At 44.8% G+C, this 18,979-nt stretch overlaps 1 protein-coding gene across 11 annotated transcripts in view; it reads left to right on the plus strand.

Annotated features, from left to right (window-relative positions):
- LPP (LIM domain containing preferred translocation partner in lipoma) overlaps positions 1-18,979 on the plus strand; it is a 351,697-nt gene that overhangs the window by 202,350 nt on the left and 130,368 nt on the right. For 9 of the 11 annotated variants that reach the window (XM_082320729.1, XM_082320728.1, XM_082320732.1 and 6 more), the window contains one exon: positions 18,099-18,773. In XM_082320729.1, coding sequence (XP_082176855.1) covers positions 18,099-18,773 — 675 coding nt within the window. The remainder of the gene's footprint in view (positions 1-18,098; positions 18,774-18,979) is intronic. The other 2 variants (XM_082320725.1, XM_082320726.1) reach the window with 2 other exon arrangements.

Consider the following 18,979-nt stretch of genomic DNA (forward strand, 5'->3'; position numbering starts at 1 on the left):
CCACCACCAACACACACAGAGCTTTGATCTGTGAAATGAAGGCAAGGGCACAGCCATTTCTATACGTGTCCAGTTGTAAATGTTGGGAAGTCTCTGTGGATTTTTTCCAAGGGCTGCAGGAGCTGCATTTTGGCACTTACAAAGCAACAAGACTGATGCATGTGTTTATGTGACAGGCAATGGAGAATTCATTGCGCTCTTGGTGAATCCATCAAAAGTTATTGGCCTCATGCTAATTCCTTAAGATCCTGCCTGGACTGGAGCAATACCCCCCAGGAGCCTGATGAGCCTGAGGTTACGGTGCGCACTCCTGCTCCTGATTCGGTTGTAGCGTTTGGTGTTTTCAGATGAGGCGAGGAGGTGGTGACTTGCAGTAAGGGCAGATGAAATGCCTGAGCTGCTCTGGCAGGTGGGCACTTAGATGCTGGTGTTTGAGCTCATAGCTGCTGAGATTTTGGGTAGGAGGAAAAGAAAATCAGATCTTGAAAGCTATGGGAAATTTAGGCTTTGGTATCTGAGTAGGAAAATGTGTGGCATTCAGCATCCGCAGGGAGCTTTGTACTCAGTCGGGCAAAGAGCTAGAGGAGTTGAAGAGTATGATCTTCCATCCATTTTAAGGCAGGGATATCACTGCCTTTTAGCCCATCGAGGCTAGCACTTTGCAAGGGATGTCCTTTCCCAGGCTAAGCTGGGAGGTGAGTAGGCTGCTGGCTTTGCAGAGCTGTCTGAACTCAGGAAAGCCCAGAGCCCCATTTCAGCCCTCCCTGCAAAGGACCAAGTCACCTCCGCTTCTGGGTTGGTGACATTGCAGTTGAGTTTCTGCCTGGCCCTTGGGCTGCCCACTCTTGGGTCACCTCCAGTTTGGGATAAGCAGGAGTTGATGTGGAAATGCCCCCCTCCTGGCAGGGTTGGGCAGTGACTAAACCCACTGTTGCAGTCGGCTCTTGGCCCAAGCACTCCATTGGTATAATTAATGCTGCATGGCAGTGAGCAACTATTTCTCTGAAGCCCTTTGCAGGCTCTTTGGAGTCTGCCTGTGCGGCATTTCTGTCTGTGTGTCCCTCTCCCATTCAGGGTTGGTGGAATGACTAAGTAGTGCTGACGGCATTAGTTGTTGGCCCGTATTAATTATTTCCGCGGGTTTTATTTACTTGCGTGTTCCCTATGGGAATGCTGTGCATACAGATCACAGCAGCACTTAATTTTATTGCAGTAAGCGGCTGAGGTTGGGGAAGGGGAGGGGGAAGAGGAGAGAAAGGGTCGTGTATGCGTCAGCCCTGTCAGACTTTTCCTTCTGTTTCATTTGTGCTGAGGTTTTTATTATCATTAAGCCGATTGTATCTGTGGCACAAAGGGCTGAGTTACCTCGGTAACCACACTAGCTGGGATGGTAATCCATTTATAGCATCACTGCTCAGGTCTGATTAAATTAGCATGCTGATGACGTAAATGCTTGGCTGGGTGATGCTGACAAGGCTGCTCCTAATAGGAACTCTCGCCCTTACATTTATTCTCATTTATTTCATGAGACCCCTGCAGGAAATGTACAGAAATAAGGCTACAGATGATTGACTCTTGTTTTCAGAACAACTTGTGCTGCTAGCAACAGACAGCGCTTTATCTGAATGCAGACGGCAGCCTGCACATTTCGCCTTGTTTCCTCCCGCTGCAGAATTCCCCACGCAGCCCTGCCGAAGCAGAGCCCCGGTCTTGAGCCCTGCTTGCCATCTGCCACAGCAGCAGTGGGAGCAGCTCCTCTGTCTGATGGTTTATTTCCAGACACCGCTACAAAAGAAATAAAAAGGGTAATAATAAGAGAAAAGGAACACCCTGGTTCTTTACTCCCTCTTGTGAGTTTCCTGCAAACACAGACATCCTTTTACTCATTCGAAACAAGCCAGTTATTTATGTCTGAATTTTCATCATTGAACAATAACATTCAGTGCTAGCCTTTAAAACCATGTGGATCAAATGCTTTCAGCATCTTCTGTCCAGCCCCCTTAAGGGAAAACACTGACAACTGCATGATCACATAGCTGTGCCTGTTGTTTGATGAAGTGGTGAGAACAAGAGGACTGAGGGTTGCTGAAACTCCTGGCTTCCCTTCCCAGCTGATTTACTGGATAAGCAGTCTTTGGGGCAAGCGGCTTCCTAGTGGGCCGTTTTGGGCTCCCGGGACCTCAGTTTTTCATCTGTGAAGAGAGAATTAAAAAGGATGCTTTATTTTTTTTTTTTCCTTTTTGCAAGGGGCATGGGAGTGATTAAGTGCGTTTAAGTTCCAAGAGTATTTGGAGATCCTCAGGTGGAAACTCTGAGGTTCTGAACAATTTACCGTTTTAATTGTCAGATTTGATTTATTCAGTCAGCATAGAAGGATTTAAAAGGAATTTTTGAACAAAAGCCGTTTCGGGATGGAGGGCTAAAAATGCAATAAATTTTAAGTAGCAATAAATAGTTTGGCGTTTGCCCTGGAGTGTGAGCAGATGTGCCTGCACAGAAACCACTGGAGCTACACCTGCTTTGAGTCGGGTTTGGACGTGGAAATCTGTTACTTGTGAAATAAAGAGCATGGTTTTGAGACACGAATGCAAACAGGCCAGTGCTGTCTTTTTCTGGGCCTGCAAATTCTCATCTAGAGCTTACAGGTCTTTTCCTTGGGAACGATGGGGACAAGGTGTTTGGGTGCATGGAGCCCTTCTCCCCATGCGTTGCCCAGCCCTGGTCGCTCTCTTTGGGAAGTATCCGGTGCTTGGGGGACCCTGCCCAAAATTTCAAGACATTGCTCTATAAAGATAAGAGGCACTGAATTTGTCAGCTGCAATGCTTCACCTGCCTGGCAGCCAGCTGCGCCAGAGCATCCGAACACTGCTCGGTTTGCTCGGTGCTCCCTACACAGCGATGGGGAGCAGCCGGGATGGGGATGCTCCTGCCCACTCCTTGGTCTCTGTGGGACACACGTGTGCTCCAGCCGCAGCCCCGCCAGCGCCACGCTGAGACGTCGGCTCTGCTCAGCAGCCTCCTGCCGGAGCAGGTGCACTTTATTAATGAAGGTATTTCAAAGGGTTTGATTCTACCTCTGGCTCAGTTCAAAGCATCCCTCTGTCGAGAAATCCCGCACCCATGGCCCAAGATGACTTACCCTGGGGCTTTCCTTTAAATTTAAACTTTAATGGCTAATACTATTAATTTTCAATTTCCAGCATAAAAAATGTAAAAGCCACCAGCAGCAGCGTGTTCAGGAGGGGCTGCGGTGCTCTTTGGCTGGACTCTGCTTCCTCCAGAGGTGACGGGCAGGAGCAGCATTTTGCTGCTTTATTTCCTAGATAATTTTCAGTTCCTGGTAGAGTGAGCTGCCTGCGAGGGACACGGACTCATGGTGACCCACTCAGCACATCAGGTGATAGAAGCTCTTAGCAGAAATGTCCATGACTCAGAAAGAGGGACTCCAGACTGTACCGGGACTTGGAAAGTCACCCCTTCCCTCCTCAAGTCCACAGCATCTCTGCTTAATAAGTAAATAATCAGCCCTCTCTTAATTACCACACTGTTTACTTCACCTGCGTGCCGGGGCTGACAGGAATGTATGGAGAGGTGGTGGCTGTCTCTGTTCCAGCAGCACTCGCAAGCTGACTGGCAATATTTTGGCATCACGACCATGCCTGTTCATTTCAGGGGCATCATAAGAGCCTAGCTGAGGTCTGAGCCCCTCCTTTTCAGTCTTTTTTTTTTTTTTTTTTTTTTCCCTCAAAGATTTGTCCAAAATAAGAGTCATATTTTGGTCTACAGGATCTGCCGCTGACTTGGTTTGCTGAAGGAGAAGTTACTCTGGCTCTAACGAGCACAAGTCAGACAACGACCACAGTGCACGAGGGAAAGTCCCACTGAAATTCCCCTCCCTTCCCCACAGGTTCTGTGATTTTTGGCATGAGTGCGTTGCCTTAGAGTGCCTGGAAATTTTCATTATAGGTGAGCAAAATTTCAACTCATTTGTCTACCAAATTAGAGCAAGGCAGGGGATGAACAGTAATAAAATTCCTCTTTGTTGAAACAGACCCATTCTTGCTCATTTGGAGAAAAACAAAAGCCTCTCGGGTTTGCATGTGTTTTGATTTTGATGCTGCTTAAGCCTGGTCCCTCTCCTCTCTGAAGTCCTTGGGATATTTGTATTTTATTCCAGTGGGAGAGGAATCCATTGGCAGAATTTGGTTTAAGACCACGGGGATTTCTTTTTTTTTTTTTTTTGGGGGGGGGGGAGGAGTTGTTTTTTTAGCCATTTTTATTGTTCTAAAGGAAAGTTTGCTGCTTATTATCTCACAAGCTTTTATCTGGTGCTGAGTCATGGAAGTGAGAGAATGTGTAGGCGTCTTAGCATAAGAGAGAGTAATTCTGTCATTTACATTTACAGACAGTTATGCTTTCCAGAAAACTTTTTTTTTTGTGGGTTACAAAAGTGATTAATCTGCTGCTGAAACTGTCAAAGGAGGTTTTCTGTTTAAGAATTTTTTGAAAGAGAGAAAAATCTGTTTCTACTTATAGGAAATAATAAGGTGGAAATTGAAATGAAAAAAAAATCATACTGAAAGAACAGACAAGAAAATGTTCCCTTTCCTAATGACATTTTTCCTTTTTCTTTTTATGTATCTATCCATCTGTCTATCAGCCTATATATCTTTCTGTCTGTCTCAAGGAAAAGTCGTGTGGACTTTGATAGATACAAACCTAAATATAGTAGAATTATTGCTGAGTTCAGCATTATCAGTTCCAGGTGTTAAAAATATCATGGGATCAGATTAAAATAATTTGTATTTTCTCTTTAAAAAAAACTTACTTCAGTTTCTTCTTAATTTTCCATCAGGCTGTTTAGGTTTTATCATGTTTTAAGCTTTTTATTCAATCTTGAAAACTACTTTTTTTTAATGAAGTCCAAAATCCTCAATTAAATATTTCTCTGCAGTAATGGTAGGATAAGTGATATCTTTTCTTTTCCTTCTTCCTTTTTTCCTTTTTCTTTTTTTTTCATTTTTTTCCTTTTTTCCTTTTCAATCTTTTCCATTAAAAAAAAAAATTGCTGGTAGGTTTTTCTTTTATTATTAAAAAAACAATTAATTACAGCTGAGGCAAAACCTTTCTTCCTTAGAATATATTCTCAGTGGTGAAAACTGTAGTGTTGTTGGAAGGTTAAAATGTTTACCATTTTCAACTAAATTTGTATTGATCATCAAAATCAATGGCATGATCTGCTGTGATTTTTGTTTGTTGTACCTGTTCCTAAGGACAAGCTGGACATGAAATATTTAGCCTGGGTATTTAGGGTTTTTTCTAACAAACCAGGCAGTGATGTTTTTCACATGATCTTCCAGCAGAGTAGGGGTGGGAGTAAAAAAACTTGAGCTACTTTCAGCATAGTTTATCCCTTCATGAAGAATATGATCAAAAACTTTCTTTGTGGGGTTCCAGTGTAGCTGATACTGCGTGGTTGCTCAGAGGGGAGGTAACTAAAGCAGGATGCCGTGCTATGAGCTGTAGTTGTCACAAGGAGCCTTGGGCAGAGAGAATGAGTGATCAGAGGGCTGGAGCACCTCTGCTATGAGGAAAGGCTGAAAGAGTTGGGGTTGTTCAGCCTGGAGAAGAGAAGGCTCCAGGGACACCTTATTGCGGCCTTTCAATACTTAAAGGGGGCTTACAAGAAAGATGGGGACAGACTTTTTAGCAGGGCCAGTAGTGATAGGACAAGGGGTAATGGTTTTAAGCTAAAGAGGGTAGATTCAGACTAGATAAAAGGAAGAAATTTTTTATGGTGAGGGTGGTGAAACACTGGAACAGGTTGCCCAGAGAGGTGGTACATGCCCCATCTCTGGAAACATTCAAGGCCAGGCTGGATGGGGCTCTGAGCAACCTGATCTAGTTGAAGATATCCCTGCCAATTGCAGGGGGGATGGACTGGATGACCTTTAAAGGTCCCTTCCATCCCAAACCATTCTATGATCATCTCGTCTGCCGCTGAGGAGAGCGTGCTGGGCAGAGGGGATGTCCTCTCTGTGTCCCACCTAGCTGTAGCCCTGAGCCCAACCCCAAATGCCACATCTGCTCACTTGCTTTGGTTAGAAGGGTTGGTTTTGGTGTCTGCCTTGTCCCTGCTCTGATTAAAGTGTCTGCTCTCCTCATCCCCCATTTCTTACAGCTGCCCTTTCCCCCGCCCCAACCATGGTAGCTTCGACTATGGTCCTTTGGCCTTCAGCAGAAAATGATTTGCCCCATGTAGGAGGAATATTGATTTTTACATCACATGCCCCATGAGGCTTTGGAAATCACATTTTTTCCCGTAACTGTGGCTTATCTCTAGCTTTTAGGAAAAGTCAAGCTTTGGGCCCCATGAGATTTCCTGTTCGGGGTGAATGGGCTCTGCATTTAGATCTTTTCACTGGAAAGCCACACGCTGCAGCTGGACTTCTAAATTAAAGGGGGGAGGGAATTAACCTGGCTTAACCTAAGTTTTGACAATTCCGTTGAGAGGCCAGTGACTCATTTAGAGAATTCAGCGAGTCCACAAGGGCTAGAATGATACTTCTGAAAGCTTATAGAATGTCATTGCTTTGTGTTTTAACAATTGGGTCCTGCAGTGAATTCTTGTGGGTTATGGAAAAGAGATTTATTGATGACTTGTGATGCCAGGACGCTTGCTCCGTGCATAATTTTTTTTTTTTTAAATACAAATACGTCATGAACCGCAGGATAAAAAAAAAGATGCAGTGCAAGCTAGAAATGAAATACGATTTAATCCCGCTGTAAATTCAGAACCAGACCTGAATTCTCCCCACTCCCCTCAAGTTCAGGTTTGGAGCTTAATTTGACCTGTGACAAACAAGAACGAAAGCCACGAAACTCCGGTTTGGATCCAAAATTCCTTGCAGTTTTTGGGCGTCCACTGCTGAGTTTTGGAGAGCATTGAGCCCTTGTTAGAACATTGTTGAAGCCAAGCTGCTCAGAAGGACTAAATTAATACTCCCTAGTCCCAAAGTTTTTAGCATTTCTCATTTAGCACTCCTGCCCCAGGGCTAGAAAGTCACTGTTTCAAATTCTGAAGTTAAAAATGTCAAAATCAGGTAGGCTATACATTCCAGTAGCCATCAGTATGCATTTATACATCCACCACAAGGAAAGAAGTGAGGAGAGAGGGAGGATATGTCTGTTTGTTTTGAATTAGCACGCTTGTTTTTAATTCCTAATGCAAAAGTGTTTGTGGACGAGTGCACAGGTCAGGGTGCACAGCTGACCTGAGAGCTGGACTGGTCGACGCTGCTGCCGTTACGTGCCGAGCTGGGTGCTTGGAGGTGCTGAGGTTTGGTCCAATGCAGGCAATATTTAGCCTCAATTATAAATTTCATTTGCTTTCGTTCAGGTTGCAGCAGTATGAATTGCCTTACATGTTGAGTTTTAAGCAAAGCTAGGCAATTATTACCTGGAGGGGGTTAGATCTGTAGGATTCATTACAGTTTGCATAGAAACCTCCACTTTGTTCCCAGTGGGGAGAAAAACTCTCCAAATTGAGAGGCAGTAGTAGGCCAAATCCCAATCTGCAACAGCCAGCGTATTTGGAGTACATCTGCTGGAGTCACAGACGTGCTTAAGCTGGCACCAGTGTCACTGAGATCAGAATCTGGCTTGATATAAGGCACTTTTAAAAAAACCTGATTCAGGCAGCAAGAGGTATTGAAGAATATGCTGGTTCTCAGCTGTGACTGAGATAACCTTAACCCAATCAGCAGCCATGGAGCAAATGTCTTGGGATGTTATTTTGGTCTAAGAACAGTATAAGTGAGGAAAATTATAAATCATAACTTAATTGGGCTCATTAGGTCGTTGTTGATGAAGTTTAGCAACCTTTTTCTGTTTTCTGAAAACTGAGCTGAGAGGAGCGTGGCGTAGAAGAAAGCCTGGTATTAAACTAGTACGTGGGACTAAGCTGCATCAAAAAAAGTTGACATTTTTGGACTAATTATATAACCTATTCAGGAATATCAGTTGTTAAAAACACAGCTCTTGCATTCCAGTTAAGAATGAAGAGAATATTTTGTTTTGTGCTTTGTTTTTTTGTGTTTTTTATATTAAAAAACTTACAATGGCTATTTGTGGTTTTGTTTCCTCAAGGCATATTTAGGAAAACTGGATTAATTTATAATGCCATCTGCAACAGAACCAAGCCTGGTGAGGCAATGGTCTGACATTGCTTTACACAGGCTTTTTAGAGTGATACTGTTATGATTCTAAATTTTTATCAATGTGTCTTTTCAGTAAACACTTTAGTAACCATTCATTTAATGTAATTATATGTTCTCTATGAAGAGAGGAAAGTAGTAAGGAAACAGTGATTATTCTGAGTTAATACCTTAATTTAAAAATATTCTAACTTTCTGTATTGTTTTATACTCAAGTATTTCTGTGGTACAGATGGCATTTTTTCTTGTGCTATAAATTAATGCTCTCTCTTTCACTTTCCTGACTTATTACAGTACTGCCCTGGTGTTTTGACTAGACATGTTGCAGTGGGTAAATTCTATGTATCTTGGTATATGTATTTATATACCTACAGAATTATTTAAAAAGCCACAGCAGGTGAAAGAAAACCTTTCCAATCAGATAGATTTCTCAACATCGTACTTGGAATCTGTGATATTGTGGAAAGACTAAGGTATTTCGGGCAGGGGTGATAACCCAGGCAGACGGATAAATGAGGGAACGTTCCACTCCACTTCCCAGAAGGAGCCATCTGGGAAAACAGTTAAATTTGACCTGTTGTTGGAGCTCGTCAGCCTTTTGGAAAGGTGTACATTGGACCTAATAGGAAAATAACCTCTCTGTCACATCTGCCTGTCTTTTATGGGTTTTTTTGGTTGAGCTGTTATTTTTTTGGTGAGGCTGTATAGTTTTTCTCTGCTGCTAACCACTCAAGTTACTAACTTGAATCATTTTGTAGCCCACTAAAAATATTGGCGGATGACAGTGGGTTCTGGACCTCAAGTGAACCATAAGAAAGCAGATGTTGTATGAACACGAAATTGTTTGCTGATGCTTCTGCTCCTGCTCTTCTGTACTACTATTTGCGCAGGCTTTAAAATGTGGGGAAAAGAAGAATAAAAACACATGGTTTTCACAGGAAATAGAGACAGTACTAACATTGGAAAATGTTTATGCCCTCTGGTAGGATAATTTTTTAAATCTGGTTTAATAAGAGTTTTGGAATTTGAAAAGATAAATGGGTTATAAATGCAAGCAATGCAGCAAATAAATGGAATCGTAAACAAATAACAAGTAACACAAAGTAAACCAAGTAGTGTCTGAGTGCATATGTATTTCATACTATTTTATGTGTGCATATGCACACTCTTTTAATGTTCTCTAGAATTAATAAAAGAAGAAAGCTTACATACTTTATAAACACTCTAAAACTCCTTTGCAATTTAGTAGGAAATGAGAAGCTTTTGTAGAGTTTTTGGACTGTTCTTTAAATCCGTTGTTCAACACACAATAGAAAATGATAACTTTTCCATATAAGTTGTGGAAGACTTCTCCAGAAGACTTCATGTATTTCGTCCTGTCACCCACAGGTGCACATTCCTTCCCCTCTCTCACACATCTTCCATTATACCTTTTTAAGCCATTTTTTATAATCATGATACACGTCTATGGATAGCGGCATAATCTGTATAACCCTCCAACCTGCCCATATTTATCATGCACATGAGCTTCTTTTCCATTACAAATAGCAAGTTATAAAAGGAAGAAAAAAAACGTTTTTAAGTCTGTGGACAGTGTAATTATGATACTTTAAGCTTCACTAGCTTAGTAATAGCAAAAGTCATAAAAATACTTTGCTTACCCAAAGTTCTTATTTATAGGGGGTGGGGGCTTCCCCGTTGTCAGGCAGGGCAACATTTTGCCTAAATTAAGCAAGGAGACTTGTTCAGCCCGTTAGAAGGGCCCAGTTTGTTGAATGGAAACACTTTGGACATTCCTGCATTGCTAGGCCTTAGAGAAGGTGCTCCTTAAGAAGCTCAGTTTCACTGCTCCATGCACATAGTGACTTGTCTTCACATGGTACCACTCTACTCTTTTTGTGGTCTTCTGTTCCGGGATTGTATTCGGTAGTTCTGCATTTTTATGTAACCAAAGGGCTGTGGTGTACAGCTCCTTACGTAATTTATTGCTGAGTTGATGTGCCACCGATTCAGCCAGTGCAGGGGGCTGCCATTGCATGTTCCTGAGGTCCAGATTGGCTCAAATTTGTCATTTTAGTGATGAGAGTGGGAAATTACAGAAATATCCCAAGACGAAGTCAGAAAACATTTGATTTCTCATGACTGGCATCTTCTGTAGCTTTTTGACAAAGATATTTCTCGTGCTGATATCCAGTGTTCTTGTAGATGAACTTGCTACTGCATTTGAACTGGTCGAGTGGAATTGCTTAAATAGGAGACTTTTAATCATAACTAGCCCTTTCGATGAATTAAGCTAAAATTATGTCCCTTGACCATCCACCAGAACTAGAAGTATTTAGGTCAATTGTTTGCACAACTTTTAAAACTGGTCACTCACATAGTCCTTCTCATAAATACCAGATGATCACTCATCAGAAAGGGAAAAACGAATAAAAAAGCTCATAGTAGTCATTGTAGTGATAGTATTGGTGTAAACAAATAAAAAAGCAAATATGAAACTGAGAAGGAAAAGCAAAATTCTTCCTGGGCATAACACTGTTGTGTTTTGGAGACCAAACTTTTCAGATGTGTTCAGACTTTTTGGAATTAATGGAGTGTTAGAAAGTGGAAACCCAGACTGCCTACAACACTTGACACCCATACTGAAAGTTGAACCCAGGAGTGTGTCTATAACTGTGCGCGTCAGTTGTGAAAGGCTGTTTTCCATGGTAAAATATTGGAGGTCAACTTGATATCACCTTTTCTTTTGTGCACCCTCTTCTGCCTTGTGTTTCAAGCTGGGCCATCACAAGGAGTACAAAAGAGGTTGTGAACAGAAACATTAACAACCATGTTGACTCCTTTTCCACCCATGGTAGCAGCTGAAAAACAGATCAAAGCTCAGAAGCAGTTGTGTTCTTGTAACACATTATGGCATCTGTAAGGTATTCTCTTCATTTGAGAACCAGAGATGAACACTTTATTAGATTTCTCCTCTTCTTGTTTTGGTATAATGCCTAGGAGCAATGCATTTGAATACCTTGATAGCTTCTGGTGATCAAGCCAACAAGCTGAATCCCATATAAACACATCTGGGAAGTATGAGCGTGGCTGCTGATCCTTGCACAGCCCATGCCTCCATGACATTTGCTTGTCAGCTGTAAACTAGAAATGGGAGAATGATGAAACTGTAAAAAAAAAAAGCTTCACCTGATTATAACCGTGTTTTGGCTGAGGGTTTTAAGGTTTTGGAACAGACTTCAAAATTTTGGACCAGTTTCTAAGGGCATTTTGACACCTAAAGAAATCTGTGTTAGCAGCTGAGCTGTGTGCACCACATAGCAGCAGTGCAAAGGGGACTGGCGTGTCCTCAGTGTGGTTGGCCTACTATCTGGACATTATAAAGAAGGCCAGAAAATCCTCTATATTGAAAATGCATCAGGAATGCTGAATGGGGGCAGTGCATCTGCCCAGGATCTCTGGACATTCAGCAACGCAGCTGGAGCTCTACCAGGACTCCAGGCATCTGCAAGTCCCAAATGAAAGGCCAGGTTTCTCTTTTTAACCCAGATGTTATTTGAGACAGAAAAAGAGGATATGTTCAGGGGAACCTGGCCATACATTATCACTAGCAAGGCAGCTTGTTCAAATATAGAATTTGAAGTCAGCAGGGGTTAGATGTGTCTGCACATCAGGAAACCCCGTAAAATGCCTGTTCGCATTTTCAGGTACCTAAAGGCCCAGGTTTCAAAGCAGAGTATTTGATTTTTCCCTGGGGTTATCTTTCCCAAATTGAGAGGGAGCTGGGATCTGCTACCTCAGGCAGGAGGGATGCTCAGCCCAGCCACTGCTCCTGGCAAGGCAGCAGCTCCAGTTCCAGCGGGAGCCACTGTTCAGCACGGAGGTGGAAAAGGAGGTGGGAAAGGGCAGCCCACCCACGTCACCCACCCTTCATATGCTGGAAACACCTTTGCAGCCCAGCCTCTCGGTCTTGCGTTGGCTGCACCCTGGTCCTGGCTGATCGTCTGAGCTGCTGCCACTCAGAAATCCCCTTGGTGCGCAGCACTAGCTGAGCTTGAGCAGCAGTGCACTTAATGCAGGGAAAGGTATCTGTGCTTCTTACAGTCACGCCAAAATTACCTGCTTATTGTGGAATTTGTCTCCACTAACTTGTGCTGTCTAAATATTCAGTGTCTTGCCTTGGCTGTTTTTATGCTTCTTTTACATTCAGTGGAGTGAAATAGATTCCCCCAGTGGATGATTCATCTCCCCCGTTTTAGGCTTCAATATTAGAATGGGATAAATGACCCCGTGGAGATGCATTTCGCAGAGAGAGCTTTAAGCACCTCCAGCTAGCCGAGGTGAATGCCAATCCACGGCATCAGGAGAAGCCAAGTTTATTTTCCACCCTTCGCTGCCTTTCCCACCCAGGCCTCCAACCGCCACCACCACTGGGCGATACTTAAAAGATTTCAGCTGGCACATGCCTGAGCTGGCCCCATGTTTCAGTCCAGCTTGTGCTGGTGGACCATGCAGAAGAGTGGCTGAGTTAGGAAGAGAGATGCTGCGCCGGCACTGTAAACTGGCAGCCCCCTGGGAATGCTGCATCCTGGGTTCAGCCCGCTGGTACTTGCCAGGTTTCTGCCTTTCGAGGAAGAAGGGTTGCTTCATTCCTATCCTGGAGTAAATAGTGACCGAAATGCTTGAAAAAGGCAGCCCCAGCTACAGCCGTGGTTCTCAACCTGTGCTCTGCAAACCCTGGGGGTCCGTGGATCACTTCTAAGGTAACTAAGAAGAATTCAGTGAAAGGTAACTTAAAAACCCATGTTTATTGTCAGTAGATTAACTCTCTCTGTAAAGGAGTTTGTCTCTCCTGAAAAACATTTGGGGGCTGCCAAGCATAAAGGTTGAAAACCACTGAGCTGGAGTAATGTATCTTTATATGTGGTAATTTGACAGCTAAAGGGCTAAAGCTATTCAACTATACCTTTATGAAAAATGCCTGGAGAATTGAATAGAATGTGATAAAGTTTGTGTTGGCATTTTTGATCCAGTCTGTGAAGCTGAATAACTGAAGGGATTCTATAGAAAATACTCTACAAATGCACAAAATAAAAGGAGAATAAAGTCCTTTTCATAAGGGTTCCAGCTGATCATATAGAATCATGCTCCTGCGGTAGACTGTAGTTATTCTTTTTAAGATTTAACCCTGCAAATGGTATAGTATTATAGGCTAATTTCTGTAGAACAACAGGTTTCATCCCTAGTACCTATGTGATGACTTTTTAGTTGTAGGTATACACTGAATTTAATTTAAGATCTGTGTAAGTAATTTCTACAGAATGAAGAAACACAGAGTTACTCAGGATTTTGGGTTTCCCCACCAGGGTAGGTTTGAATCCAGATACCCGGCTTTGGCAGTCAGACCCATACGATAGCATGGGTTTATCGCAACACCATAGACTTCTCGTATGATGGTTGGTACAAGAAACTCCTGCAAATGTTTATAAACTTTCACTGCATTTAAGAAGACAGGGCAGGAGTTACCAAGCAAAATGATTCCCCTCATGGTTACACATGGTAACTTTTTTTAGGAGAAGTGTTTTGGGGGGTTTTTTTCCTCCCACATTGATTGAGTTTTACTTGATTTTGTCAGTATTAGTTCACCTTTATTTGAACTGCTGGATAATTCATTTGTAGAAGAGGCAGTACATTTAGGTACTTCCATCTGTGTTTAAACAAGGCTCTTGTGCTTTCCCCATTAAAAAAAAAAAGATTTTGTATTATAATGCTTGTGGTAGATGAGGTTCTGAATTTAACTCCTTCCTACTCTAGTTTCTCTTAACAACTCTGCGTTATCAGCACCTGGGGTTTCTAGTTTACTCTCTCTTTGCAAATATGAATTTGCAAGAAGGGGTTGATGGTAAGTAGCATGGTTCTAATTTGCACTTGCAAACTGTGTCAGACAGTTTCATCTAGTGCATGGCGAGCAGAGGAAAGCCTGTCTTCCTCTGAAAACAGCCCTTAGAGGATGTCAGAGAGTGTGTTTGGCTGCGATAGTCACTTGCAAATGCGATATTGTTTTGAAATGAGCTGTCCAGGAGCTGCTGGAGGAAGGGATGCCTGCACTCCTATGAATCCAGTCTTTGTCTCTTGCCGTTTTCTTTCTCCTGTTTCTACTTGTTTTCATGCTTCTGGGCTGTCACTTCGATGTGCTTTTGGACGAGTCTACTTCATTGTACTGGTAGAAGTTCTGGGGACTCATTTGGATGAAACATTTGTGACAGTCATCTGTTTTGCTGAGACTGTACCCAGTGATATAGGTAGCCCTTTCCAGCTTTCTGTTCATTACTCCCTCTCCATCTCCCTGGCATCTTTATAGCCTTATCCATCCATCCTATCCTCCTAGTGCCTTCCAGACATCTGCTGAAATCACTCTTCCCCGTGGTATCCAAGTACCCTTTTCTCATCCTTCTGCACATGCCTGTCCTCAGAGCAGGAATCTTGTCCATAGTTCATGTGCGTTTATAAAGTCTTTTCTTAATCCATTAATAATCTAGAGGTTTAAGCCTGGGGTGATATTTGAGTGTGTGGCTGGACATACAGAACGCTGGACTGTGGCCACCTGTCTCTCTTTCAGGCAAAAGGGCAGAGGATTTATGGTGATACCTCACCTGTGCCCTTGCTCACGAGCTACAGCCAATGTTCCTCTTCACATCCCTGTAAATCATCAGTGCTCCAGAAGTGTTAAATTCTGTCCCATTTCTCTGCTACACCACATTAACTAGCTTTACACCCTCTTGCCCCCCCCCCAAAGCCCAGCTTTCATCACACACTTGCCCAGCACCCTCAGAGGAATTCAGAATGAGTCACGCAGGGTGCCTCTGGGGACTCCTACTGATGCAAACTTCCTCCTCCTCAAGGCAGCCTGTGGTTTGAATGCCACAATGCAGCCGGTACTGGTTAGCTTGAGCCTTGGCTGTGAATTTGATGGCAGAGCTGGGTCTCTGGCCCAGGCACCCCCACTTGTTGCCTTCCTTCGCTGGGCTCCGGTGCAGGAGGGGAGACATCCTCTTTGCAGTGTCAAATGTGGGAGCTGCTCAGAGCCTTTCAGAATGGCAGCCAATAGGCAGTGAACAGTTTTTTGGAGGAAGGGGTTATTATTCTTTCTTAAGGTGTATTCCGCTCCAGGCAGGAGACTGGCATCAATGCATTAAGTGTTATGTGGATATTTACATGTAAGATTAAAGTCCCCCGGTTAGGCTTCCATTGCAAGAGCTTTACTAGTGGTCCGTCATCACCTGCTTCCAGAATCTGCATTCAGAAACATAAGATGTGATGAATAAGGCTCATTTATGTTGTTTTGGTTAGGGCTTTCCCCCTCCCCCCAAGAGGCCATTCTCTTTAAAACATTATCTACCTTCTCCCTCTTCACATGGACAAAAAAAATGCTTTTCTGGTGGTAATTACACAGTGCCGCATTGTGGACCTTTCATCCCATTACAGTAAGTGGACAAACTACTGTCATTTACAAGAATGAAATAGGTGAGGAAATGGGAAAGTTTCTAGCACTCCCTGGCATAAATGCCAAGCTGACATGGGAGAATAATTCCAACAGAAAGCAAATTTTCTTGCTAGCAATGAGCACTGGTGCAGTTGTGCTCTCAAGCAGGGATGGAGGAATGCTTGCTGCTCATCAGGTGTTTCAGAAATAGAAGAATCAGGCAATATTAATGGGAGGGCTACAGACCCTTAACCTGTCTCTGCCCTTGCAGTTCAACTGAGACACGCTTCAGCTCTTCCTTCCTCTCAGTTTCAAAATCTCTTCAGTCTGTCTACGTACTGCCTTGTCATGGATCTCTTGGCAAGGTCAGGGTTTGAATACGTTGCGATGTTTTTCCTCTAGCATAAATTTGCTGCTTTATTATTCCCCACCTCTGCATACACACTGTTTACATCTCTCAAAATAGATTGATGCTCTTATTTGCCTGTTTTTTTTTTCTCATTTATAGTGATTCCTCATGGGAGGTTTGCCCTGAAGGTGTGATTGCAGGAGTAAGGTCTTTACCACCAGTGCATCAGCAAAAATATATTTGCACGTCACTAGGGAAAAGCTACCAGTTGGGTAGTAGAGCTTCCTTACTCCTTTGGTAGATTTGCTTGTGGGCTGTGGACTAGAAGTTGAGTGGCTTGCTCTTATCTCCCTTTTCTTCATATTTGGTTGTTGCCAAATGTTGGGGGGGGACGGGGACGGGGACGTGTCTGCCTTTCTCCCACCTTCTATGGAAGGTGAGCTTCCTACCCTTGGAGGCCCAGAGAAATGGGTGTTTCAAGTTCCTCTCCAGCCACTGGCCTGGGTTGGTTTGGCAGCAATTTATTGCCGCCACCTGCTGACCAGGCAGAGGATTTCTCTGGCCCAGGTAGAGCTTGTGAGATGGGTGTCCCCATGAGCCCCCACAGCTCTCTCCCCTGACCAGCAGTCCCAGCAAGAGGGTGATGGGGCAGTAGGTAGAGGTCAGGGTGCCTGCATAAAGCAGGAACACCTGGGGACAAATACAAGATTGGTCATTTAGGGAAAGGTGGCACGTGCCTTAGCGTGAACACAACCGTCGGTGAGGGCTGAGCTGGTCTGACTTTGGGCTGCTGTGAACTTGTAGGTTATCAAGCAGATCACAAGTGAGATCAAGCCCAGTGCAGGAAATTTGGATGAGATATAACCTCATATAACTATGGTGTTAAGTGCAACAGCAAAGAAATTCTGTCAGACTGCATGTCTTCACTTTAACACATCTCTGTATAGGAAGGCATGAAATTCAGGTAGTCTTTGAGAAAATAGGGAGGCAAGAAATTTTACCTAATCCTAAACTCCAGAAATTCAAGTTTTCTCTTCTTTGATTTAGTCAAAAGACTTAAGGGTGATCTTCAGTGTTCTTCAGAAACTATTACCCATTGTTAGCTCTTTAACAAAGATGTCCTTTCACACCAGTGTTTTTGGACATGGGATTTAAATAAGAGGTAAGCCAGAAAAACAAGTATGTTAGAAGGATGTATGATGCCTATTAGGACAGTGTCACTGCACTAAATCTTCATTGGGTGGCCGAATCGCAGGAAGCGGCGGCACTTGCTCTGAACCTCTTCCCTGGCTGCCCAAGCACTGCTGTGCCCGGGGCGCCGGTGCAGGGTTACATGGCTCCGTGGCAGGAGCTGACTTATGAAGCTCGGGAATCCTGGCCTGCTTTCTGCCCTTTAATGAGCCATGGGTAACATTTGCCTTCTCTGGGGTCACTCCAGGCTTTCAACCAGCAGTGCTTAGGAGCAGAGCCAGGGACAGGGACACCTCTGTATTTTGCTTTTATCTAAGTTAATTCTTATGGTTTGGGAGCTGCTTTTAGGCCATCCCATTCTGCTGCCTCCTGTGTTCTTAAAGGAGCTCCCTAATCGGGGGCAGTACCCTACAAGTGCACTAGGAACCCAAGGAATTCCGTGTCTCCGTAGAGACTGTAATCTCATTTTTTCTCTTTTTCAAAACACTCTCCATTTTCACAGGAATGCATGGGTTTTCTCCTAATTATTCTCCAGCAAGTCTCCCTTTATCTTGCGTTTATCGCTTTTTTGTTTGTTTGTTTGTTTGTTTGTTTTGACGCGGAGGAGAAAACTCCAAGGAGAGATGAAACGGCATACGCGGCAGTTCTGCTCGGCTGCTGCGGTGCCGTCCCTGTTCTATCAGAGCAGGGAAAGGTTGCTATTACCCTTTTATAACGTGTGGTCTCAGGTACATTCTTGCTTTCCTAAGCAGTTTGAGTTGCTGTGCAGATGTTATTGTAAAACCCCTATTTCCACTTAACCCCTCACTGCTCGGCCTGATGCCTGCTGACACTGCAGCTCTCTCTCCTTGCTCCCTAGGGCTCCGGGACCTCGAGCAGCTCCGCTGCCACCACCCCATCCGTGTCCACCCCCGTCACCGGCCACAAGCGGATGATCATCCCCAACCAGCCTCCCCTCACCGCCACCAAGAAGTCCACCGCTAAGGGCCCGGGGCAGCCGGCGCCCATCCCGGTGACTCCCGTCGGCACCCTGAAGCCGCAGCCAGTGCCTGCCTCCTACGCCACGGCCTCCACCCCGAGCCGCCCGGCCTTCAACGTCCAGGTGAGGACAGCGCAGCCCAGCCCGCACTACCAGCCGCCCGGCCCACAGCCCGCGCACTACGGCAGCCTCGGGCCCGGCCAGCCCTACGCTCCCCCGCCGGCCCGCCCGCCTGGTGCCCCGCAGTACGGCCCTCCACAGCCCCGCGGGCCTGACTATGGCTACGCCCCGCCGCCCCCCCGGCCCTCGGAGCCCGCCTATGGCTATGCACCTCCACAGGGCCGCTACCAGGACCCCTACTATGGGGGGTACGGGGGGAGGAATGGCTCCGAAGCGCCCTATGTGCCACAGAGCACCTGGAAGGCCGAGCCAGCGTATCCTGCCAGTAACACCGTGGGCCAGGCTCCTCCTGGCCTCTACCAGCCATCCGGCACGAAGAAGACCTACATCACTGACCCGGTGCTGGCCCCGCAGCCGCCCTCCATGCAGCAAAAGGTAGGAGATGCGGGTGCTTGCTGGCCTCCCAGGGGAGCGGAGAGCCGCACGGCTGAATGTGTCCTGGGACCCTTCCTGAAAGGCAGCGTGGGGGCGTTAAATGGTGGCTGTGGGGACTTGGGGCAAGTCTCCCTCCATATGGCTTCTTAAAAGCTGGAAGTAGGGAGCTCTCGTCTGGTTTGAAAAGAGGCTTTTGTCGGGGCTTA

Source organism: Platalea leucorodia (genome assembly GCF_965183815.1).
Source record: "Platalea leucorodia genome assembly, chromosome: 8".
Taxonomy (NCBI): Eukaryota; Metazoa; Chordata; class Aves; order Pelecaniformes; family Threskiornithidae; genus Platalea; species Platalea leucorodia.